The following is a 25,741-nucleotide window of genomic DNA, read 5'->3' on the forward strand; positions in this document are numbered from 1 at the left end:
ATCCTTGCCCACACTGTTATTTGTATTCTTGATAATTGCCATTCTGATTGGAGTGAAATGAAACCTCAGTATAGTTTTAATTTGCATTTCTCTAATTGCTAGAGATGTTGAACATTTTGTTGAACATATTTTATTTTGATACAGGAACTCCCTAGGTTATCCAAGCTGGCCTAGAATTTTCTATCATTCTATCTCAGCCTCCTAAGTATCTGGGACTACAGGCTTACACCTACATTGCCCAGCTAGGGATAAATGAAACTTGATTTGTATTCCTGGGGTACAGAAAAAAATTCTTAATTTCTCCATTTATTTACCAGTTTTCAGAATACCACTTTGGGACCCTTAGAAAGATAACTAATGGAGAAATTTTCTTTCAAGAGAAGGGGAGTATTATAACAAATTAATTGATTTTAATATATTCAAATATTTCAATGACTAGTAGTAATGACTCTTTGTGACCTAAGTACTTCCATTACTTTGGGAGTCCTTTCATTTTAGTTCTTTTGTAGTAGTTTTGACCACTTTCACGCTTCCTCATCTGACTGATAATCTAGGTTTATCTCATATTTTGTACTGTTAACCTGGAATAAAGTCATTTCTCTGAGCAACTCTGGTTATTTTTAGTAGGAAATGGTGCCTAAAAATATTGTTCATTCTTTCTTTTTCTTTATCTTTTTTTTTAAAGGCATGTTCGTTTCTATACCAGGGATGTTTACCATTTCTAAGCCTTTTCTATATTGTTTTTGGTACCGGTGATTGAATCCAGGGACACTCAACCACTAAGCCACACCCCCAGCCCCTTTTTATATTTTATTTAGAGACAGGTTCTTACTAAATTGCTGAGGGCCTTGCTAAGTTGCTGAAGCCGCCTTTGAACTTACGATCCTCCTGCCTCAGCCTTCCAAACTGCTGGGATTACAGGTGTGTACCATAAGTACTTTCTAAAGGTAAAGTTAGGATACATGTATTTTATGTTTAAAATTAAATATATAATAAATTCACATTATCTCCAATTCAAATGTAAAGTTTTAGGACTTTGGATTCCTTGATTTTACTTTAATATTTCTTTTTTTCTAACACTGAAACAATAATATAATTATTTCTTTTATTCATATACATGTGTTTATAAAAAACAATACCAATATTGTTTTTTTTTAATTTTTTTTTAGTTGTAGGTGGACACAATATCATCATTTTTATTTATGTATTTTTATGTGGTGCTAAGGATTGAACCCAGGACCTCACAAGTGCAAGCCAAGCGCTCTACCACTGAGCTACAATCCCAGCCCCAATACCAATGTTGTTAATAACAATATTACTGAATAGACTTAGGATTTCTGTGAAGTTCTGCTTAACCTTAAAATCATTAGATATACACACCATATTATTTCAATTTAAACTCATCTGAAACAATATGTTCAAGCTACCAAAATACAATTAAATTAATTTCTTAAATTATGCTTTAAAAAATTTTATATGTAATTTCATTTTATAATTATGTAAAATATTTACATGGTTCCTAAGTAAAATCAACAAAACAATTTCTATTTGGAGAAATCTAACATCCATCTCCAGTGTCTGTTTCCTCTCATTCAACAAATATTTTTTTTATTAATTTTGTTAATCTATGTAAAAACTATTCATCCCTGCACCATACAATCTTGTTTGTACCTGCTTTATTCACTTAAAGATCTTGGAAAATTACACTTTACATGTGATCTCCCCTTCTGTCTCTACAGCTACATAGTCTATAATTTCTACCAGTCTCATTGTTTTCAAAATTTTTGCTATTATTTTTTACAAAATAAAAATGCGTGCACATGTCCAAAGACAGGATAAACTTTTAAGGGAGGAACACTTTTTACTGAGTCCTGTTTGTCAAATATTTTATTGAGCTATGCTTATGTGGCATTTATATGGTATTTATTCCCTTAAAACCACCATCAGTGGGCAAGGTGCAATGGCACATGTTTGTAATCCCAATCATTCAGTAGGCTATGGTAGGAGGACTGCAAGTTTGAGGCCAACCTCAGCAAGTTGGTGAAACCCAGTTTCAAAATAAAAAGAACTGGTGATGTAGTTTAGCAGTAATGTGCCCTGGGTTTAATCCCCTGTACCAAAATACAAACAAACCCCAAACAGCCCATTATCAGTGGGAACACTTGATCCAAGTCAGAAAACTGGGCATAAGTAGCACTTGACCCTACAACTGGGGTCAAGCCTGTGCTCTCTAGAACTTAAGATGGATGGGATGACATGCTCTTGGGTAGCCAGAATTAATATTGTCAAAATGGTCATATTACCAAAAAGTATTGTACAGATTTAATGCAATTCTTATTATAAAATCCCAATGACATTCTTCATAGAACTAAAAAAGGCAATCATAAAATTCATTTGGAAAATAAGAGACCCAGAATAGCCAAGCAATCCTTAGCAAGAAGAATGAAGCAGGAGGTATCACAATACCAGACCTTAAACTATACTGCAGAGCTATTGTAACAAAAACATCATGGGAATGGCACCAAAATAGACATATAGACCAATGGTACAAAATAGAACACAGAGGGACAAACCCACATAAATACAGTTATCTCATACTAGACATGTGATCTCCCCAAAGATGCCAAAAACATACATTTGGGAAAAGACAGCCTATTCAACAAAAGGAGCTAGGAAAACAGGAAATCCCTACGTAGCAAAATGAAATTAAACCTCTGTCTCTCACCCTGCACAAAAATCAACTCAAAGTGGATCAAAGACTGGAACAGAGGGCTGGGGATGTGGCTCAAGCGGTAGCGCGCTCGCCTGGCATGCGTGCGGCCCGGGTTCGATCCTCAGCACCACATACCAACAAAGATGTTGTGTCTGCCAAAAACTGAAAAATAAATATTAAAAATTCTCTCTGTCTCTCTCTCTCTCCTCTGTCACTCTCTCTTTAAAAAAAAAAAAAAAAAAAGACTGGAACAGAGACCTTGTGCCTAATAGAAGAACAAGTAAGCCCAAATATTCATCATGTTGGCTGACTTAGGACCTGACTTCCTTAAAAAGACTCCTAATGCACAAGAAGTAAAATCATGAATCAATAAATGGGATGAATTCAAACTAAAGAACTTCTTCTCAGCCCCAGAAAACAATCAATAACATGGAGAGAGAGAGCCTACAGAATGGGAGAAAATCTTTAGTACATGCACCTCCAATAAAGCATTAATCTCCTCCAGGCATATAAAGAACTCAAAAGACTTAAAAACACCAAAAAAAAAAAAAAAAAAAAAAAACCAAATAACCCAATGAATAAATGGACTAAGGAACTAAACAGACACTTCACAGAAGAAATACAATTAATCAACAAACATATGAAAAAATATTCATCATCTATAGCAATTAGAGAAATGCAAATCAAAATTACTCTAAGATTTCATCTCACTCCAGTCAGAATGGCAATTATCAAGAATATAAGCAACAAGTGTTGGCAAAGATGTGGGGAATAAGGTACACTCATACATTGCTGGTGGGACTGTAAATTGGTGCAACCACTATGGAGATTCCTTAAAAAACTTGGAATGGAATCACCATTTGACTCAGCTAACCCACTCCTCAGTTTATACCCAAAGGACACCTCAGTTTATAGCCAAAGTGATGCAACCATATCAATGTTTACAGTAGCTCAATTCACAATAGCTAAACTATGGAACCAACTTGGATGCACTTCAACAGATGAAGGGATAAAGAAATTGTGGTATGGAGCTGGGACTGTAGCTCAATGGCAGAACACTTGCCCCATAGCCCCGTACATGTGAGATACTTGGTTTCTCAGTACCACATAAAAATAAATATTTTGTCCATCTACAACTAAAAATTATTTTTTTAAAAAGCTGTGGTATATATACACAATGGAATATTACTCAACCTTTAAAAAGAATGAAATTATGGCATTTGCAGGTAAATGGATGGAGCTAGAGAAAATCATGCTAACTGAAATAAGCCAAACCCCCAAAACCAAAGATCAAATGTTTTCTCTGATAATTGGATGCTGATCTATAATGGTGGGGAGTTGGGGGAGAGGGGCAAAGGACTTTGGATTGGGCCGAGGGGAGTGAGGGGAGGAAAAGGGGTATGGGGGTGGGAAGGACTATGAAATGAGATGGACATTATAACCCTATATACATGTATGATTATATTACTGGGGTGACTCTGCACCATGTACAGCCAGAGGAATGAGAAATTGTGATCCCTTTGTGTACAATGTGTCAAATGCATTCTACTGTCATGTATAAATAATTAGAATGAATTAAAAAATAATAATAGAAGATGGATAGGACGAACAAAGTCAGTTATTTTCACAATTGTGAGGACATTTAAAATTTTTTTTTCTTTTAGTTGTCAATAGACCTTTACCTTATTTATTTATATGAGGTGCTGAGAATTTAACCCAGTGCCTCAAACATGCTAGGCAAGCACTCTACCACTAAGCCACAACCCCAGCCCTGTGAGGACATGTTTTAACTCCCCAAAATATTACATAACTGGCACAAAGATACACTGAGACTATACTTCTGAAACATGCTCACAAATTTAAAACAAAATATAGAAAGTATTAGATAGATATAGCAATATTAAAAAGAGTAAAATTATGTTAGGTGTGATAGTGTATGCCAATTGTACTTGTTACTAAGGAGGCTGAGGTATAAGAGAATTATTGAACCTAGGAGTTTGAATCAAAAAAGCGGGGAAGAGGGAGTGAATACTTACTTGGGTCATTTAGGTCTGACAGGCTTGTTTTTCTTTCTTTCAAGTTTGTGATTTTGGGTATTTTTGTCCCAGGTAAAATGACTTTTCCATTAGTCTGTAAATAATTATTTCTACTATCATCACAATTCACAATAATATCAATTGGAACTTTTTCCACACTGTTACCATAAAACTTCTTGGTTGTTAATCCTATGTTTTGTGACTTCTGTCCTCCAGAATTCTGATGTATCGACGTTCTTAATAATAGTCCAGTAGGTTCATTTAAAGTTATAGCTTGTCTGCAGTTTCTTTGTAAATCATTACGAAAACTAATACCACAACTTTGGCATTTGGACTGATTTTCTTTCTCTTTTCCACATTTTGGGCAACATTCACGCTGTTCAGAAACCTTAAATTCCAAAAAAATGAAAGAAAGAAAAAATGTGGTTTTACTTCAACATCAAGGAACACCCTCAACGTTTCAAACTTAAGTCCTTCCCTCCCCCATCACTACCATGACTACTATGAGATCCCGAATAAGGCACATTACTTGAGATTTAGCATCAAAATGCTGTAAAGAATTTCAAGACCAATCCAGTAGTCAGCTATGTATAAGCTAATTTTGCAGTTAATAATGGGGCAGGGAGTGGGGGGTGGTACTAGAGATATAGCTCAGTTGGTAGAGTACTTGCCTAGAATGCACAAGGTCCTGGGTTCAATCTCCAGCACCAAAAAAAAAAAAACAAACAAACAAAAAAAAAAACCTGAGGGGGTTAGGGATGTAGCTCATTAATGTAGAAAAGTACATCCCAATTAAAACACTCAGAACTAAGATATAGAAGGAAATATATCCTATAGCAAACACTTTTGGGAGGGGCGCTTAACCACTGAGCAACATTCCCAGCCCTATTTTATATTTTAGTTAGAGTTAGGGTCTCACTTAAGGCCTTACTAAGTTGCTGAAACTGACTTTTGAATTAACTATCCTCCTGCCCTAACCTCCAGAGCCACTGGGATTACAGGTATGTGCCACAGTGCCTGGTTTACCATACACTTTCATCTGTTAAAAAATACGTTATCTTGGAACTCTTTGCAGTAATTAGGAACAAAATGCAAATCATCTCAACTGTATTAGATACTAAATTTTTCAAGTTAAAAATTGTAGATTAATAATTTTATCAACCAACTGATCTAAAACCTAGAGACTCAGTGCCACTTAATTTTAGGAAAAAGTATTAAATTTTCATAAAAACTATGATCTCTTTTTTAAAAAAAAAACCTTAAATTTTTTATTAGAATCTCATTTCCTTCCTTTTGGTCAGTGAAAAACTTTTATGAAACCAAGTAATTTCAAATTAAAGGGCTGGGAGCATACTTGAGGCTCTGAATTTGATCCCTAGCACCAACCACAACAAAACAAAACAAAAACTTATAAATTACACATCACATACTATCAGCAAGTCTCTATACAAAAAGTGTACTTAATAAGAATGAGCCTTTCTTTCTCTGATGAGACATCACTGAGACAATGTTATTTTGATTACATACCCTAAAGATGTTTAATTCCATTCAATACATAGATCCTATTTTCTTATAAACAACACATAGTATGAAGTTTCGTATATTATAAACAAAAAAGAAAAGCCTCCAACCTTTTTACAAATTTAAAGATTACATAGAGACTGGCTATAACTCTTAATTTACACTAAGAAAATAAGAAAAATTAGCAATGAAGTAATAGTAAAAGAAGGAAGATTTATTTTAAAAATTAAAACAGATTTTAAGGTTTCGGCTGGATTGTTCACCAGAGGAAGGACGTTGTTTTGAGGCGCTTTTCTCCTTTACCTGGGCTAAGCAATGGCTAAGCCAGCAGGGCCTGAAACAAGCCTAGGCTGCAAGCCAGGAAGACTGGGATAGAGAGAGATAAAGCAAAGTGAACAAATAAGTAAATACATTAGGGATGGGACTCAGGTTTCTCACTGTCAAAGAAAGTTATTATTACGAAAAATGGGAACAGCTAAACCAAGATTCGGTTACCAATGTGAACTCACAGATTTTATTGTTTACTAAATATTGTTATTAAATATTAATATGTACATCAACATATATTTCCAAGCTTTGTCTACTGAAAGGGCCTACAAACTTACACTCAATATCAATGAGCATTAACTTGTATACCAATAGCTTCCCCCTACTTAAAAGAAAAAAGGCTCCTTGGGAAAATGTATGACTCTAAGACTGAGAGAAAAAACAAGGTGGCCCAGATCATCCTGTTATACCAAAAAGAAAGAAGTGCTCAAAGAATGATGGGTTTATGTCAAAAGACAACCATGCTCTTCCTTGAGAATTGAACAACAGCAGAGGAGGTAGAGAGGGAAGATGGGAGGGGAGGGGAGGGGGGATAGTAGGGGATAGGAAAGGTAGCAGAATACAATAGTTACTAATATGCCATTATGTAAAAATGTGAGTATGTAACAGATGTGATTCTGCAATCTGTATTTGGGGTAGAAATGGGAGTTCAAAACCCAATTGAGTCAAATGTATGAAAGATGATATATCATGAGCTCTGTAATGTTTTGAACAATCAATAAAAAAAAAAAAAAAGACAACCATCAGCTTGAAGAGACAATATGGACCAAATCTGGAACAATTTAAGCATAAAAATAAGTAACAACAGTTAAACACTATAACTTTAAAGTAAGAATGACATATATCTATGCCTATATAAATAAATAAGAAAAATCTTAACTAAGGTAAAAGTTAATATTATCATTGATGTGAACAATGATGAACATCATGAGTCTCCTGATGTGCTATGAAATGATTATAGTGAGGGTTTTTTTTTGTGTACATTATTCACATCATAAAAGAAAAGACACAAATTATGAAGAAACATCAGGTTAATCGACTTTCAAGTATAAAGTAAGTGGCCTATACTCCTCACAAATATCAAGATTATAAAGGACAAGAATTATTTCAGATTGAAAGAATAACATTATTTTGAATTAGATCTTATACCTATAAAGGACATTATTTAGATGAAATATAAATGGGATCTAGGGAACAGATGGTAATTTTGCATTTTTTAATTTTGCAAGTTATACACTGATTATAGAGAATGTCTCACATATCCTTTAGGGGAAAAAAAAAAACACACTCTAAGGTATTAAGTAGTAAATGGGCAACATGCCTACGTTATACTCAAACAATATGTGTATACGTGTATAAACAAATAAATGAATATGGGAGAAAGAAGGATGGAGGAAGACACAGGGAAGGAGGACAACAAACAAATGTGGAAAACTGGGAAATGAATATGTAGAAACCCTTCCCATTAATTTTTGCCCCCAATTTTTCTATAAATTTAAAATAATTGAAAAAAATGTTTCCTTGAGAACAATTATTTATAATGTTTTACTGATAAATTCATTTGAGGAAAGAATATTCTATTATTTTGAACAGGGAAAAAAATTATCTATCGAAGACAAAAAGATTTGCTAAAATAACTTTGCTAGTCTCTTTGGTCCTGTGATAAAAGATCACCTAAAATTTATTGAGCACTAAAAATGATATTAATAAAAATACCATCTGAATCATAACAAAGAATCATTTCTCTACCCACCTCTAAATGGGTTAAACATTTTTTTGAAGCAGGAGACAGAGAAGTAGACTGGTATGTACTACAGTGCCGTTTCTGTTGGACTTTTCTCTTAATTTCAGGTTCTACTTGTGATTCAGACTCTTCTGTTTTCTTCATTACACGTTCTAAAGGAAGGAGAAAAAAAGCACTGAAATTAAATTTAATAAATTCCTCATGATGTTTACTATGAAAAAACTTTAGTTTTAATATTCTCAATATTTAAGTTTAGTTAAATAGCATTTCAACATGTATGATAAAGAATAACCTAAACTTTAAAACTAAGTTTCAACCTTTTCATTCCTCAGCAGGATTTCTACACTGCAGACTACTTCAAATTATTCTCGTCACTAAGGCACTTAAAAGCACTTTTTACACTGAACTACACACATATCCTCCTACCCTCCGAAGCAGATTAGTTATACTTCTTGGATTAATAAATGAGAAAAAAAAATCTGAATTCAAACATTAGGTACATTCATTAAGATAAAGCCAATCTAATGCTCAAGCTAATGTTTAAGTTCAAGAAGTACAAAAGAGAATTTTCCTCCTTATCTTTCAATGTAAATTTAAATGTCCTACTTGGATAATCCCAACTTGGTTAAATACTTATCTTTAATATCCTCTTCTATCTTGTTCTTTTTACAAAAAGAGATTACATACACATAAAAATCAACATTATCTAATATTTTGCTTGATATAAAGTTCTATTAAAAGGGGCTGGGGTTGTGGCTCAGTGGTAGAACACTCGCCTAGCATGTGTGGCGTCCTAGGTTTGATCCTCAGCAACACACAAAGATAAATAAATAAAGGTACTGTGTCCATCTACAACTAAAAAATATTTTTAAGATAAATTCTATTAAGAAACCTCTGTAATTATTCTTGTTTATTGCAGTCATACAGAATTTCACTAAGTGATTATCACTCTCTTAGCCTCTGCACCTTCATATTCATAGACAATGGTATCAGAATGGACTATTCCTTGTCTTACTTTCTTCACTTTGAAGAGAATTCTAGTTTCTAATAGCTCTTAAATTCAATCTCCTTTCCAGCTTCACTGCTTCTACATTTCAGATGTTTAACTTGTCTAATCTTATCTTCCTGACTCCAATTTTGCTCCCTTCATTCAGATCATTCTCCACTATTGTGAAAGTTTTCTACCACAAAAAATGTGACTTTGTTATTCTAATACTAAAAATTTTACCATGATTCTAGCAGCTGAAGAAAAAAAACCTTGACTAAATACCATCTTCTGGTAAGCAAAAGTTCATGTTAATGTTTCAGTCTTATTTCCAAACTTTATCTTTCAAAGAAGTGTATTTCTCAGGGTGTTTTCTAGTTTACCCTATTTTATATGCTATTCTCTTCACAAGCAAAGGCTACCCAATTTATCCAGTGAATTCAAATTTTTATTTGCTAAGGAACTGCCTCTGTCCCATCCTAGGAACAATAAAGCAATCACTGGAGTTTCCACAGCACTTTATCTGTACTCATTTTATTATTATTTATCTGTACTTGTTACTCCCTATATATTGTTAGCTCTGAAAAAACAGAAATCATGTTTTAGACACACTTCCCCAGCATCTAAAAATTGCACAAGGGTAGACAAATGCTACTATATTAATAAACCACATGAGAAAAGAAAAACCAAGACATATTAAAAAGTTGAAATTATGGAGGTAGGGGGCTGTGGAGAGGTTAGTAGATCATCTCCAAAAATCGCTTAACTTTTGCTACAGTGAGATGATTTGTGCATAGATTTAGAACTATCCTTTAGCCTCTAGTCATGGAGAAAAATTGAAAGATACTTCTTTTTCTCTCCAAAAACCTAAGGTTACTGTAAAAACACTCCAGTCATCCAAATGTTAATAATTTCCATGTGTGCTAACTTACTTTGTTGGTTGCCTAAATATAAAAAGAATTTTCTATACAAGTTGATTATTAATGAGCTATAATGTGGCATTTTAAAAAATATATCAACAGAGTCACCTAGAACATAACTAATTACATGCAAAACTTAACTTATGGTAGAGTAGTATTAACATATGGTTACCCCTTCAGAGTGAGGGGGCTAATAATTTAATTGAAGCTACTCAAAAGACTGAGACAAGAGAATCACTTGAATCCAGGAGTTCAGGAACAGACTGGGAAACACAGACTTTGTCTCAAAAACAAAATAAAGCTGGTGCAGTAGTGTACGCCTATAATTTCAGGGGCTCAGGAGGCTAAAGCAGGAAGAACAAAAGTTAAAGCCAGCCTGAGCAAGGAACAAAGAGGCACTAAGCAACTCAGTGAGACCCTGTCTTTAAGTAAAATACAAAATAGGACTGGGGATGTGGTTGAATGTCCCTGAGTTCAATTCCCAGTTCTCAAAACAAAAGGATATGACAATAACACACACACACACATACACACACACACACACACACAAAAGACCATGCTCTTTCCCACAATTTATTTCTTTTTTCCCTTACTAAATTCAATACAATACAATGGAAAGCCCTTTCCTTACAAACAGATTTTACTAAACTTTGAAAGCCACACATAATTTTACTCAAATATGTATATAATAACTTTTCTGGCCGGATCTATTTAAAAACGAATTACACAGAACAGAGTACATAATATTTAAAACATGGGCATACAATCCTCTCTTGGTATCTATGGGAGACTGGTTCTAGGACCCGTTACAGATATTGAAACCTGTAAATATTCAAGTCACCTAACAGTAGAGTATCTGCATAGAATCTATGCACATCTTCCTATACACTTTTTTTTTAAATATTCTTTTTTAGTTGTAGATGAAAAAAAAAATTTCATTTTATTTATTTATTTTTACGTGGTGCTGGGGATTGTACTACCCAGTGCCTCACGCACGTGACGCAAGTGCTCTACCACTGAGTTACAACCCCAGCCCCCTATATGGTTATTTGTTTATTTATTTATTTATTTTTGTAATTGTAGGTGGACAGCATGTCTTTATTTGTTTACTTTTATGTGGTACTAAGGATCAAACCCAGTGTCTCACATATGCTAGACAAGTGCTATACCACTGAGCTATAGCCCTAGCCCCAGCCCTTCCTGTACATGTTAAATCATCACTAGATTATTTATCATCTCTAATACACTGTAAATGCTATAAAATTAGTGATACTGTGATGTTTATGGAATAACAATAAGACAAAAGTCTGTTCATGGTTAGAACAGAGAGTTTTCTTTTTGTGAACACATTTGATCTGTGATTGGTTAAATCCTCAGGTGCAAAAATCCAAGGCTCTGGAGGGCTGACTGTATATACATAAAAAAGGCCTGAAAGTGATGCTGTATTAAAGTGCTAATGGCAGTTAAACTAACTAGTTCACTGTGAGGAAATACTTTTCTTTGGTATATCTGAGTTAAAACAGTGATAAATCAAGTTACTGAGTTGTAATCACACAATATAATTATATTAGAACACAATTAATGTACACTTAGAGATAGCACAGAATGTCAACCAATTCAATTTGAGAAGGATACAAAAACAGGCTAAAAAGTTAAACAAAAGGACAGGTAGATAGGGGAAAAAATGAGAAATCTTAATATATGAGTAATTATTATTTTATGTTTGGAAAAATTAAAAAAGAACACTTTCCCACAAAGAACAATAGGACACGTGGTCCTACCACAAATTATATGCAATAGTTTTCAAGTTTTAAGTTTTTACTAACAAAACTGCTTATTAAAGCTAGTAAGTGCTGATATATGGCTTATCAAAATACATATTAAGTGCCTTTTAAATTCAAAATAAAGGAGTTTGATAGAATAGAAAAACCTATGATATTATTATAGTAATGTAATTCATCCTATATCCAAGCATATGTGTCTACCACATACAAAAGAAACTGAAAACAGCAGGCTCTGTTGAGTTTTCATTAAGTTAAACAAATGATACAATATTTCAATATAATTTTCTTCCTTTCAAAAAAAATGTTGACAAGATAAATATCAATATTCCTCTCCAGAAGTTTCTAAGTATTGCCATATGAATTTCATTTATTAAATATGTCCACAGATATAATCAAATACATAGAAGGTACAACTCTTCCCTACAGAAGAAATAATAAATGTAAAATAGACAAAGAAAATAGAAAATCACCATTAACAAACATAAAACAATAATTACTGCCAGTACATGAATAGATTCTAAAATCAGAGGGTAAAAGTTTGAGAAATAGAATACTGCACAGTCTAAGGATCTCATCTAAGATATTTACTTAGTGACAAGGGAAAAGAAACAGTGACTTTTAGTAAAGAAACCCAACAGAAACTACCTTAAACAAGTAATCATAGTTTATATCCTCAGTAATTAATGTATTCATATCATGTAATCGCTGATGTGAAGCATGAAAAGGGCACAACATGATTTCTATATGAACCTTGTCAAAAATGCGGAGACTCAATCTCATTGTAAGACAACATCCTCCAACCCAAACTAAGAAGCATAGCACAAAGCAATTAATACAACCTTCAAAATTTTCAAGAAAACAATGATAACTAGATGCAATGTAGGATCCCAGATTGGATGCTGGAAGAGAAAAAGGACATTAATGAGAAAAGGATACTGGCAGTCTTGAGAAACCGATCACCTAGTAGCTGCTATCTGAAACTGAATCAAAACATTAATTCTACAGCGGTATGAGTTAGGAAGGCTGTGGGAAAGTGGTGCAAGGCAACCCAGAGAACTAGGAAACCAGGTACAACCCTGAAATACCAGATTTTAGAGTAAAAAGAGAATGATTAAAAAAAAAATAGACTTCACCAGCACTGTGTTCACAATGGCTTCATTGGGAAGGGAAAGCTCCCCTCCAGTGAGCTGAAAGTGTCACAAGAAACTGTTTCTTAAAAAGAAATCAGTCTGTCTATAGTTCTTAACATGAATCTTTAAAATGATTTTATTATTCTATCTGACCACCTTTGCTGACATCCATAGCCAAGTAGGAATGAGGCATGGCATTTTGCTTTGAAAGGTGACCCTGCTCAGAGATTAGGGTGGCTCCAGGTTTAGGGCGGTTCATGCTGGGATTAGGACATATCCTGCTGCTTCAGGCGCCCGCTCCTTGAGTTCCCGTGGGGTTCTGAGAGAACTGGTACGCAGAGCCCGGTGGAGGGAGTGTATTTTTCCCAGAACATGCGTGTAGAGTCCCCGTGAGAGTTCGGGAATAAAGAGTTGCTGTTGGAATCTACAAGTCTTTTGTGGTGGCTAGGTTATTTTGTGCCCAGACAGACTGAGACACACCTTTATTTTGAATTTAAAAGGCACTTAATATGAATTTCGATTCAGCAAAATGCAGGTTCTGCAATCTAAGCAGAACATTTAGATGCTGCAAAGTAAGTTGGGGCAAGAGCGCCCTGGCACTTCCCATCAAAAAAAATTTTTTTGATAGGAAAGGTAGCAGAATACAACAGTCAATAATATGCCATTATGTAAAAATGTGAGTATGTAACAGAAGTGAGTCTGTATTATGTATTTGGGGAGTTCAAAACCCAATTGAGTCGAATGTATGAAAGATGATGTGTCTTGAGCTCTGTAATGTTTTGAACAATCAATAAAAAAAAAAAAAGAAAAAAAAATTTTTATTAGTTGCTCATGACAATACAATGATCTTGACATATCATACATTTGAATCAAATGGGGTATAATTTCTCATTTTTCCAAGTGTACAGGTTGCAGAATCACATTGGTTATACAGCTACGTATATACATACAGCAATACTGGTGTCTATTTTATTCTGCTGGAGGGAGGCTGCTGGAAGGTTAAAAAACTTCATTGCTAGCCAGGTCAGTGGTGCATATCTGTAATCCCAGAGACTTGGGAGGCTGAAGCAGGAGGACCACAAGTTCAAGGTAAGCCTCAGCAATTTAGCTAGACTCAGTTTCAAAATAAAAGGGCTACAGTTGTGGCTCAGTAGTAGAGGGCCTTTAAGTTTCAATCCCTAGTTTCACCAAAAAAGAAAGAAAAATGGAAATCCTCATTGTTTAAACTTTCTGCCCAGAGATCAGAAATCCTGTTGCTTTTCCTTTTCAAAAAACTTCTTTTGTGTTTTGTCTTTTTGTTGGTTTGCTTTATTTTTGTGTACCTAAGATCCAATGGTCACCTATGCTTTATTTCTCACTAGATTGGTGGGTGCTCAAGCTATGAGTCAATCTGCAAGAATGAGACTATGGCATGGACTTGGCAGAAGTTCTGGGCAGTGAAGAAACCACAGTGACAGGTCCGTGGGTCTGCAGAGCATACTGGAAGGAGCTTTCATTTGAAATTTGTAGTCAAAACTATGATAATGAGCAAAGCTGACAGGAAGTGGAAATGAGGTCTGGGTCAGGTGGAAAGTTGCAACCTTGGCATCCAACGTGGATCTGGCCACCTTCCCCATGCACAGAAGTGTCTGGTGGCTCTGGTGACATAACCTGGGCAATTCTCACACACCTCTCCCCAATACACGTATTGAGGATCTTGGAGGAATGGCACAGCATGATCAAAGATTAGTCCACAGGCTAGTTGGTGAGAAGACTGTCCAGTTACTTCTACCAGAGATATACCCCCATCCCCAATAACACTGAAGGTGAATTCTGCTCTAAAATGGACAAAACTCTTCCTTCACTTGCTGGTAGGCAAGGATGAGTTGAGATCAGCATATAGAGGGTCCCACAAACTACCTCATAACTGAAGGACTCTAAAATCAAGGCCCCTTAAAGAAGTGTCTCCCTAATACCTCAGCAAAGAGAAAGCAGAATCTTTTGATGATTGTGGTTGTATTAGCTATTTTTGGCAAAGGTTTGTCGTGTCTTCTCTATGTAATAGTTTTATACATTTTTTCAACTAGTTAAGATTTTTCTTGATAAGTCTATTTTCCTCCCTTTTCATTCATCCTTTCTTTTTATTTATTTTCTGGCTCCCTTCCCTCCCCACTTTTTCTTTCCTTTTCACCCTTCTTCCAATGATTTCGTGTTATATAGAGTATTATCGATTCTTAAAAATGCACTCTACTCTATATTATTTCTCATCTAGTTTTCTCATTAGTTAGTAGAGTTGCAGAGAACATTAGAAGTTAAGTTTCTAAAACATGTAGCTCACAGTTCCTCAAGTTATCACTTTACCAACGGTAACTCTTTCCTTTCTAAGGGAACCTGGTAGTTGAACGTAGTACTTTGATTACTCTGATTAGCTGCTTTGATGCTAAGATATTCCCCTAGCTCGGGGAATATTATAAAGTGATAACTACTTAATAAAAACCCTCACATGACAAAAGAACCCATCAAAACAAATGCAAAAACAATACAGAGGGGCCGGGGTTTGGGCTCAATGGTAGAGCGCTTGCCTAGCATGCGTGAAGCACTGGGTTCAATCCCTGGCACCACGTAAAAATAAACAAAATAAATAAAGGTATAATGTCCATCTACAACTAAAAAAAATATTTAAAAAAATACAGAAACTCTTAAGCCATGAGGCAACATGCTAACATTATGTCTCTGAAAGCTGATCTCCCCACACAGATAAATCAATCCACAGATAATTAAGTAGAAATGATAGAATAATTAATGAATTAAAAAAGATCTAAGGGAGATAATATAAAATATGAAAAAGCATTAGAGATTCTGAGGATTGGGGATATAGCTCAGTTGGTAGAGTGCTTGCCTCGCATACACAAGGCCCTGGGTTCAATCCCCAGCACCACAAAAATAAAAAAAGAAAAAGAAAGAAAGAAAAATTTCAACAGAGATTCTGAAAAATAATCAAAACAAAAATATTGGAAATAAAATTCAGTCAAACCCAGGTACAGAGATGCACATCTATAATCCCAGCAACTCTGGAGGCCAAGGCAAAGAGGATCACCAAGTTCAAAGCCAGCCTCTGCAACTCAGTGAGGCCCTAAGAAACTTTGTGAGACCCTATGTCAAAAAAATAAAAAGGGTTGGAGATGTAGCTCAGTAATAAAGCACCTGCTGTTTCAATCCCCAGTATTAAAAGGCAAAAACACCTCAAAGTCTCTCCAACAGATTAAGTCAAGTATAATACAGAATCTCATAGCTTGTAGACAAGGCAGATATAGCTGAATAGTTAGAGTAGTAAAGAAAAAAACTATGATTAGAATATGCAAAACCTCTGGGACAGCAACACAGGAGACCAAACTTAGGCACTGAGGAAGGAGCAAAGATATAGGCTAATGTAATCAATAACCTATGCATTAAAAAAACTGCAGAAAAATTTCCAAACGCTGTGAATAAAATGCACATCCACATACTGATGGCATTTAGAAGAGCAGATTATAAGACCAGAAAAGAAATTCTTCAGGACACATTATAACTAAAATGTCAAAAATCCAAAACAAATAAAAAAATTTAAAACTACAAGAGAGAAAGGTCAGATCACACAGGAAAATCAACGAGAACAGCAGCAGATTTCTTAGTAGAAACCCTAAAAAATCCAGGAGGACTTGGAACTTTCAAGCCCTGAAAGAAAACAGCAACCAAAATGGCTATATCTAGCAAACTTATCCTTCAGAATCAAAGAAGAAATAAACATTCTAAGGTAAGCACAAACTAAAGGACTTCATGACTATTAAATCAACATTACTGAAGATACTTAAAAGGAATCCTACACACAGAAGATAGAAGAAATCTCATTAGAAGATTAGATAGGTAAATGAGAATTAGGATCTAAACAAACATTAGAAAAAAATCAAATTGAAAAAAGTAATACATATCTCACTATAATGATGGTAAATGTAAACGCTCTCAATTCTCCAATTAAAAAGCAGACTAGGGCTGGGGTTGTGATTCAGTGGTAGAATGCTTGCCTAGCACATGTGAGGCACTGGGTTCAATTCTCAGCATTGCATATAAATAAATAAAATAAAGGTTCATTGACAACTAAAAAAAATTTTTTTTAAGAACATAAAAAAAAAAAGACAAAGGAAGAGGGGCAAAGTGGATTAAAAAGCAAGGCCCAACTAACTATATGCTCTCTGCAAGAAATGCAACTCACAAGTAAAGACATCCATAGACTAAGTGAAAGGTTGGAAAAGTCATATTCCGCGCAAATGAGACTCAAAAAGCTGACTTCAACCCAAAATCCTAATTACATAAAAGAAATACTACTTGACATTTATGGCTTTAGGCCTATACCTTTAGGCTCACAAAGGTACAATACATCATGATGTCAATATATTTCTCTAATAGGCTACCCAGACAAAAGTGACAAAGATACTATAGATAAAAAATACTATAAATCAAATGGACTTAACAGACATCTACAGAATATTTCATTCAAGAGCTGAATATACTTTCTGCTCAGCTGCTCTAAATAGTTTCTCCAAAACAGATATTTTAGGCCACAAATCAAGTCTTAGCAAATGCAAAAAAAATAATAATATTTTTAAAATTCCTTGCATCTCACCATCATAATGGAATTAAATTAGAAATCAACAACAAGAAAACCAAAGAAACTACACAAACACACAGAGATTGAACTGTTGGGAGCTGCCCTGGATGCAGGCAGCTTTAAGTCCTGATGCACCAGGATTGTGAACAATTATTGTGCCCCGCAATAACTTGAGCTTTACCTCCACTCAGATAATGAAGTGTGGTTCCAGGAGTAGGTGTAACCCCATGTGGCTGAGTTACTCTCACCTGTTCCTTTGTAATCCTACCCCTTTGCCCTTTTGGGGATAGAATGTTCCATGGAACCTCCCCTTGTGTGTCTCCTGTATAAGAATAAAGAATTCCAGTGGCTCTCTCTCTTTCCACAAACCCTTAAGGTCGGAGAGCCGTCACGGATTTTGAAAAGGTACTTCTGTGTGGTTGCGTGCTTTCTTTGTCATTTTCTTAAGTTGTTAGAATAGTAAGATTTTGTGATCCCAGCATTAGGTTGCCAGCTAGGATAGATGGTGATACTGAATTACACTTTTGAATGATGAGTGCTTCATCTAAGAAATCAGAAGGGGCTGGAGTTGTGGCTCAGAGGTAGAGCGCTTGCCTAGCACATGTGAGGCACTGGGTTCAATCCTCAACACCACATAAAAATGAAATAAAGATATTGTGTCCACCTACAACTAAAAAATAAATATTAAAAAAAAAGAAATCAGGTGAAATTTCAAATAATTCTTAGAATCAATAAGAATACAAATACTATTTAAAAAAAGGATTGAAACTAGGCCCCCCTTTCTTACTCTATATAACAATTCAACTCAAAATGGATCAAAGATATAGGAATAAGACCAGAATCTTTCCAAGTGGTAGAAGAGAACTGTATTTGTCAGGGTTCTCTAGAGGAACAGAATCAACAAGAAGTATAATAATAAAATGGGGACTTATTAGGTTGGCTTCCACGAACAGAAGCTGGATAGTCCACAATGGCCATCTGTAGGCTGGAGAGCTGGGACAACCAGCAGCTGCTCAGTCCAATAGGCTGAAGCCACAGAAAAAGACATTTCAACTATGCTACCCTAGTCTGAGACCTAAGTCTTCTGGAGAATCACTGTTAGAGCCTGCTTTGGAAAAGTGAAAAAGTGAGAATCCGATATCTTCAGATGACTGCAGCACCAATCAAGAACTTGAACACAGCAGCAATGAAGAACCCCTTCAAGAAGAATCAATCTTGCATCTGCTGCTGCTTCTTTGTTCTTACAACTTTTATTTCATCCAAGCCATCATCCTATTGGTTGGTCCTGTCCACACTTAGGGAGGGTCTCCATTTCAGTTAGCTATCCCACATGCCAATCATTCCTACACACACTATCACACCCACAATCCTCTTAATCCGCAGGATCTCTTAATCCAACAAGTTGACAAATTTAACTGTGACAAGAACATAGGGGAAATTATCCAAAACATAGGTACAGGCAGGGAGATCCTCAAAAGGATTCCTAAAATTCAGAAATAATACCAAGAATCAGCAGGTCACGGTGGCACACATCCTATAATCCCAGCAATTCAGGAGGCTGAGACAGGAGGATCATAAGTTCAAAGCCAACCCCAGCAATTTAGTGAGGCCCTAGGCAATTTAATGAGACCCTGTCACAAAATCAAAACTAAAAAAGGGCTGGGGATATGGTTCAATGGTTAAGCACCCCAAGTTCAATCCCCAATACCAAAATTAATAATACTACCAAGAAATGAATGGCAGCCAGATAATAAATTTCGAAACAGCAAAGAAACAACATAAGGAGAGAACCTACAAAATGGGAGAAAACCTTTGCCAGCTCTTCTTCTAATAAAGGATGTATCTAGAATATATGAAAACTAGAATATATAAAAAAATTTGATACCAAAACCCCAAATAACTCAATAAATAAGTACAACTAGAAAGACACTTCCCAAAGAAAGTACAAATGTCAACAATTATATGAAAAAAATGTTCAACATCTCTAGGCATCAGGAAAATGCAAATCAAAACTACACGGAGAGGGCTGGGGTTGTGGCTCAGTGGTACAGCGCTCACTTAGCACATGTGAGGCACCATGTTTGATCCTCAGCACTACATAAAAATATATAAATAAAATTAAGGTATTACGTCCAACTACAACTAAAAAAAAATTTTTTTAAAACTATACTGAGATTTCATCTCACTCTAGTCAGAATGGTAATCATCAAGAATTCAAATAACAACAAATGCTGGCAAAGATGCAAATAAAACAAAACCCTTGTACAGGCAGGTTCCTTAAAACAAAACAACAAAGAACTAAAAATTAACTACAACAACCAGGCATCCCAGTGACTCCACAGACTATGGCATGAGCATCAAAAGTTCAAGGTCAGCCTCAGAAACTTAGCAAGACCCTGTCTCATATTAAAAAAAAAAAAAAAAGAAAAGAAAAGAAAGAAAGGGTTTGAGATGTAGCTCAGTGATAAAGCCCCAATGGGTTCAACCCAGAGTACCAAAAAAAAAAAAAAAAAATCTAAAAATAATTAAATAGATACACACCATATGTTCCAATTATACATTATGCCTTGGTATCTCTCCAAAAGAATTAAAGATAGCATACTTTAGAGATGTATGCAGTCTCACATTTATTGTTATAATACATTTCACAACAGTCTAGTTTTTGTACCATTATCAATAGATAAGAATAAATTATAACAGATAAAGATTGAATGACTAAAAAAAAAATGGGGTGGTGGTGCTGGTGGATTCATATACACCCAATGGTTTAATTCAGAAAATAACAGAAAATAATGTCATTATTAGGAAAACGAACAGTATTATGTTAAGCAAAATAAGTGAGATCCAGAAAGACAAGTGCTAAGTTTTCTCTTATATGTGATAGCTATACAGAAAAAAAAGGAGGGGGGAGCAGGGGAGAGATATCATAAAAATAAAAGGGAGACCATTAGGAGTAGAGGGTCCAGGGAAGGACAAGCAGTGCAATAGGGGAAGTACTAGGCAGTGAAATTGATCGAATTATGCCACACACATATATAATCATTAAGTGGTACCATTAAAAAAAATTTTAAATAAAAAGGATATTAGAAAAAAATATGAACAAGGTCAATAGCTTAGTTAAGAACTAAGCAATTTCTCAGTTTTGATAAATGTACTATTATTAGAAAGATGTTAATATTAAGGAAAGCTCATTGAAGGATAAACAGGTACCTCTCTGTACTAGTTTTACAACTTTCCAAAATAAAGTTAACAACAACAATAAAAATAGAATTCTATTTACTTAACAAATCTTGTTGAATAAACTAATAATTATTATAACAAGACTGACTGTTTTGCATCTAAATCATATTAATGATCCAAATCACTTAACCTCTCTCAAAAGTATTTATCAAGCCAGATGCAGTGGTATATACCTATAATCACAGCAGCTTGGGAGGCTGAGGCAGGAGAATCACAAGTTCACAGCCAGCCTCAGCAACTTAGTGAGTCTATAAGCAACTCAGTGAGACCCTATCAATAAAAAAAATTAAAAAATGGTGGAGGGGTGGGGGGGGGAGTGGGAGGGGTGAGGGAGGTGGGAGGGTGGCGCTGGGATTGTGGCTCAGCCATAGAGCACTCGCCTAGCACATTCGAGGCCCTGGGTTCCATCTTCAGCACCAAATAAAAATAAATCAAATAAAGGTATTGTGTCCAACTACACCTAAAAAATAATATGCCCCTGGGTTCAATCCCAGAACAAAAAAAACAAAAAAGCATTTGTCAAGTAGAAATGAAAATACTCGTTGTACAGTTAGTTTTTCACTGAGGAGTAGAACTAATTTTGTGACTGAGCAAGAAAATAATATAGTGGCTAAGAACATGGGATTTGGCATCAAGTATCAGCTCTCCATTTGCTAGCCCTGTGCTTAAGCAAGCCATGTAATTCTTCCATGCCTCAGTTTTCTTCTCTGTACAAAATACAAGTAAAAGTATACAGGGATTTTTGAATAGAGATAGTATATAATAATGGATATAAAAGCATGTAACTTAGCATCTACTATAGAGTAAGAGTTTAATAAAGATTAAAGGCCTAACAGAATGAGTGTTGAAGAAGGTAAACACTATTAGCTATAGTTCATCTATAATTAACATTTGAATGTTAACAAAAATGCTAATACATAACCAAAAGATTTCATACTATAATCACCTGACTCTATAACCATATAGCAGTTAAAAGTTAGGAGAAATGCTCAATTATAAAAATTATTTTCTATATATTTCTATCTAAATCTGTTTTTTTTTTCTTTCTTTCTTTCTTTTTTTTGTATTGGGGATTGTACTCAGGATTCCATGCATGCTAGCCAAGTTCTCTACCACTGAGCTACATCCCTAGTCCTTTTTATTATTTTATTTTGAGTCAGGGTCTCCTAACCCTCCTGCCTCATCCTCCTGAGTAAGTGGGCTTACAGATATACATCACTGAACCCAGTTTATCTAGGAATATTCTAAAGTCAGTGTCATATTTCTATTTGTACCTTTCATACAGAAATTCAAATCCCTTCACAGGTGTAACAAATGAAACTGCACACTTACCAACACCTTGGGGCCGACTTAACCTTACAGGATTAATTTCAACTTTTTGGACATGAGGTGGATATTCTTTCCTAGAAAAGGAAATTTATATGGTTTTACTCAAATAGGAAATGTAATTTTCAAAATTAAAAAGTTAAGGGGATACTTACAATGCATTTATTAAAAGTAAATCATAGTTTCTTTGTCATATAAAAAGTCATACTACAAGTTACTAAAACTGTATTAATAAACTAAAGTTTAAGGTATATAAAATCCCTAACCAGCAGTGACTCTACTTTATTTAGACTGTCAATCTTTCCAAGCCAATAAAAGGCAGACTGTTAAATAAATATTTAATAAATAAATTTAAATCACTGTCCTTTCAAAGTTCTCATTCTGTTTTATTTTATTAATGTAAACACACATACACATATTTTTTAAAGACAGGGCCTTGCTATGTTGCCCAGACTGGCCTTGAACTCCTGGAATCAAGGGATTCTGCTGCCTCAAGTCTCTCAAGTACCTGGGACTAAGGTGTGCACTACCAAACCTAGATTTCAAAATAGTCACTTTGGAAAGCTCTATACATTTATTCCCCCAATGCACAAACCTTTAGAATTGCTTTTACAATCAGTTTATAAAAATCACATTTAAAAACTAAAACTTAAAATCCATACACCCTACTTTGGATAAAGAATTACCCAGCTTAATATTACTCAATATATCCAAACTCACTGTAAATGTTTATGCTTATTTAAAAACAAGTCAATGAATAAAACAATAAATGTTGAATAAAATATAGGTTTTGAGGATAATTACAAAATCAGTACAAAAACTGTAATGTACAAAACCATCAATTATGGAACAAGTGTTTTAGTTTTTGTACTATTACTACATTACAGCCGAGAAAATAAATATACTAGTTTTAAAATATAATTTTGTCAAGAGTTCATGTACAATTGATTTAAACTTAATTTTTAGTAACTAAGTGTCCTATATACTGTGTCTATATAAGTCCAAACTACACTAATTTGGGGGAAAAAACCAAAAGCCCTACAGGTAGTAGTAGAATAAAAACATTTATATACAGAGAATTACAAAAAGTACAAATAGGCCAGGGAGCTACAATAGTTAGATACTTTCCCACCCTAAATGAAAGCTTCCAAAATATTCCTGCTAATATTTAACTGGGGGATTAAAAAGAGGCTATTCTATTTATCTACAAATCTGCTCACACTAGTAATGAATATTTTCTAATCATCACAAATCACAAAGGCATATTTTTGCAAGGATTTCATATTCCTACACTATAAAAGTCAAAAGTACCAAAATGAAAATAAAATGTGAAAATTACAAAAGAATAAACTATTAAAGAATGGTGACAGTAATATATTTGTATTAGCAGTTAGCAAATATTGAAAATCATATGTCAGGTACTATTCTAACTGCTTTTTATCTATTAATTCCTTTAATTTTCACAATAACCTTATGAGTATACTTTTTTTACAAATGTATAAATGAGAAGACTGAGGCACAGTGAGAATAACTTCCTCATGGTCACATAGCTACTAAATGGCAATACCAGAAGCTGAATATTAGCAAAGTCTTATCAATCATGATGAGTACAGCAATATCTGGTACAGCTGGGCAATTTCCACTCTGCCAAGATTTTAAAATTTGTGAAAGAAGATACAAAGTGTGAAGATTAGTGGTAACAATAGTGGAAAAGGTGGTAGATATTATTACTTGAAACTCTTCTGTAAGGAACAGATCTTCCAGTTCATTTGATGCACATTGTAAAATCTTATTAGCAAATCTGGCATGGTATTGAAGGCAGTGTTTATTTCAAGACTGCTAAGATGGTTTAATAAATATAAAATTATTTACATCAGTATGACTCAGGGATAGTTATTTTTACTTAAGGTTCTAGTTTTCATTGAAATTTTGGCCCTTGGGAGCTCCTTCAGCTATTTCTGTGTTCTTTTGATGTAATTCTATCCTGGTTTTCACTGTGTAACACACATAATTGGAAAATTTAGAAAAATACGGAAAACTTTACTAATTGTGATAATACAAATGTGTACAATACAATCTCTGAACTGTTCCAATTTTAGCTGCTGAAGCAGGCACCCTTTCACTTACTTATCCGTTTTTTGGAGTAATTATCTGGTTTCTGGCAACATTCATTTTGTGTTTTCCCCAGTACATCCCTAGAATCAATCATTTCTCCATGTTTCTTTTATTAGAGAGTGATATTTAAAAACCAGAACCTGGGCACTGTTTATCAACTAATGTCAAAAGATGTATATTTCTATAAAAAATAAATCTATTCATTTTACACAGTTAGAATTCATTATTTCAGATACGTTTTAACTGATAGAGCAGTTAAAAATTTAAAAGATGTATCAAAATCTCCCCAAATTTATTTCAATTAAGAACTACTTGCATTCTAAAAATTTTCAGGGAGTGTATATATCTGTTACATTTTTATAAATTGTGCATATTATAAAATGTCCTTTTTTATCTTGTTTAGTGCTTCTACTCCTTAATTCAGTCTCATTAACTAATATTCTACCCTTGCTTTCTGTTTGCATTTCTCTGTGACCCTAAACATACCTTTAGTTGCAAACTGTTTAGTATGGTTCTTACAAAAAATACAGTAGAATAGTGTTTAATCCAACCAGTTTGTCTTTTATTAAATGTATTCAACCAGCCAGGCACAGTGGCCATACACCTATAATCCCAACTGCCGAGGAGGATCCTAAATTTGAGGCCAGCCTGCACAACTTAGCGAGACTATCTCAAAATAAAAAGTAAAAAAGGCTGGGGATGTAGCTTAGTGTTAGAGAGGCTCCAGGTTCAATCTCCAGTACTGTAATCAATCAATCAATCATCAAACTGTTCATATTTATAATAGCTGACAGACTTCATGTTTTTCTTTCATCTGTATTAGCTGGTTTTTAGATTTATATTTATTGTATGTTTCCTTTTTTCCTATTAACTATTCATTTCCTCCTCCAGTTAATTTAACAAAAGAATATTTTATCTCTCCCCCAAACCTTACTGCAGTTGCACATTTAATTTGCTTTGCTTTAACATGTTATGAACAGTCTAGGGGCTGAGGGAGTAGTCTAGTGGTAGAGAATATGCAAGGCCCTGAGTGAGGTTAATCCCCACCATCAAAAACAAAACAACAAAAAGTACTATTTTCTCAAACACAACACAATATAGCAGCACAAGCTCTATACGTCTCTAATGGAATGAGACCTTCAATATCCTTTAATTTCTCACTTAACCATTCCCTAAATAAGGACTCTCCCCAAATAAGGCCTTTTATTTTCCCTTTAACCCTTCCAGAAGGCTTGTTTTTCTTCTATCTTTCTACCTCCTTAACTCCTAAGAGTTA

At 34.5% G+C, this 25,741-nt stretch overlaps 1 protein-coding gene across 6 annotated transcripts in view; it reads right to left on the reverse strand.

The window, feature by feature from the left end:
• Senp6 (SUMO specific peptidase 6) overlaps positions 1–25,741 on the reverse strand; it is a 109,526-nt gene that overhangs the window by 41,380 nt on the left and 42,405 nt on the right. For 4 of the 6 annotated variants that reach the window (XM_021720222.3, XM_013365207.4, XM_013365208.4 and 1 more), the window contains 3 exons: positions 22,357–22,427; positions 8,351–8,493; positions 4,750–5,137 (listed from right to left, as the gene is read on the reverse strand). In XM_021720222.3, the coding sequence (XP_021575897.1) occupies positions 4,750–5,137; positions 8,351–8,493; positions 22,357–22,427 (602 nt within the window). The remainder of the gene's footprint in view (positions 1–4,749; positions 5,138–8,350; positions 8,494–22,356; positions 22,428–25,741) is intronic. The other 2 variants (XM_040282973.2, XM_040282972.2) reach the window with 1 other exon arrangement.

This window comes from Ictidomys tridecemlineatus, chromosome 8, assembly GCF_052094955.1.
Source record: "Ictidomys tridecemlineatus isolate mIctTri1 chromosome 8, mIctTri1.hap1, whole genome shotgun sequence".
NCBI classification, from domain to species: domain Eukaryota; kingdom Metazoa; phylum Chordata; class Mammalia; order Rodentia; family Sciuridae; genus Ictidomys; species Ictidomys tridecemlineatus.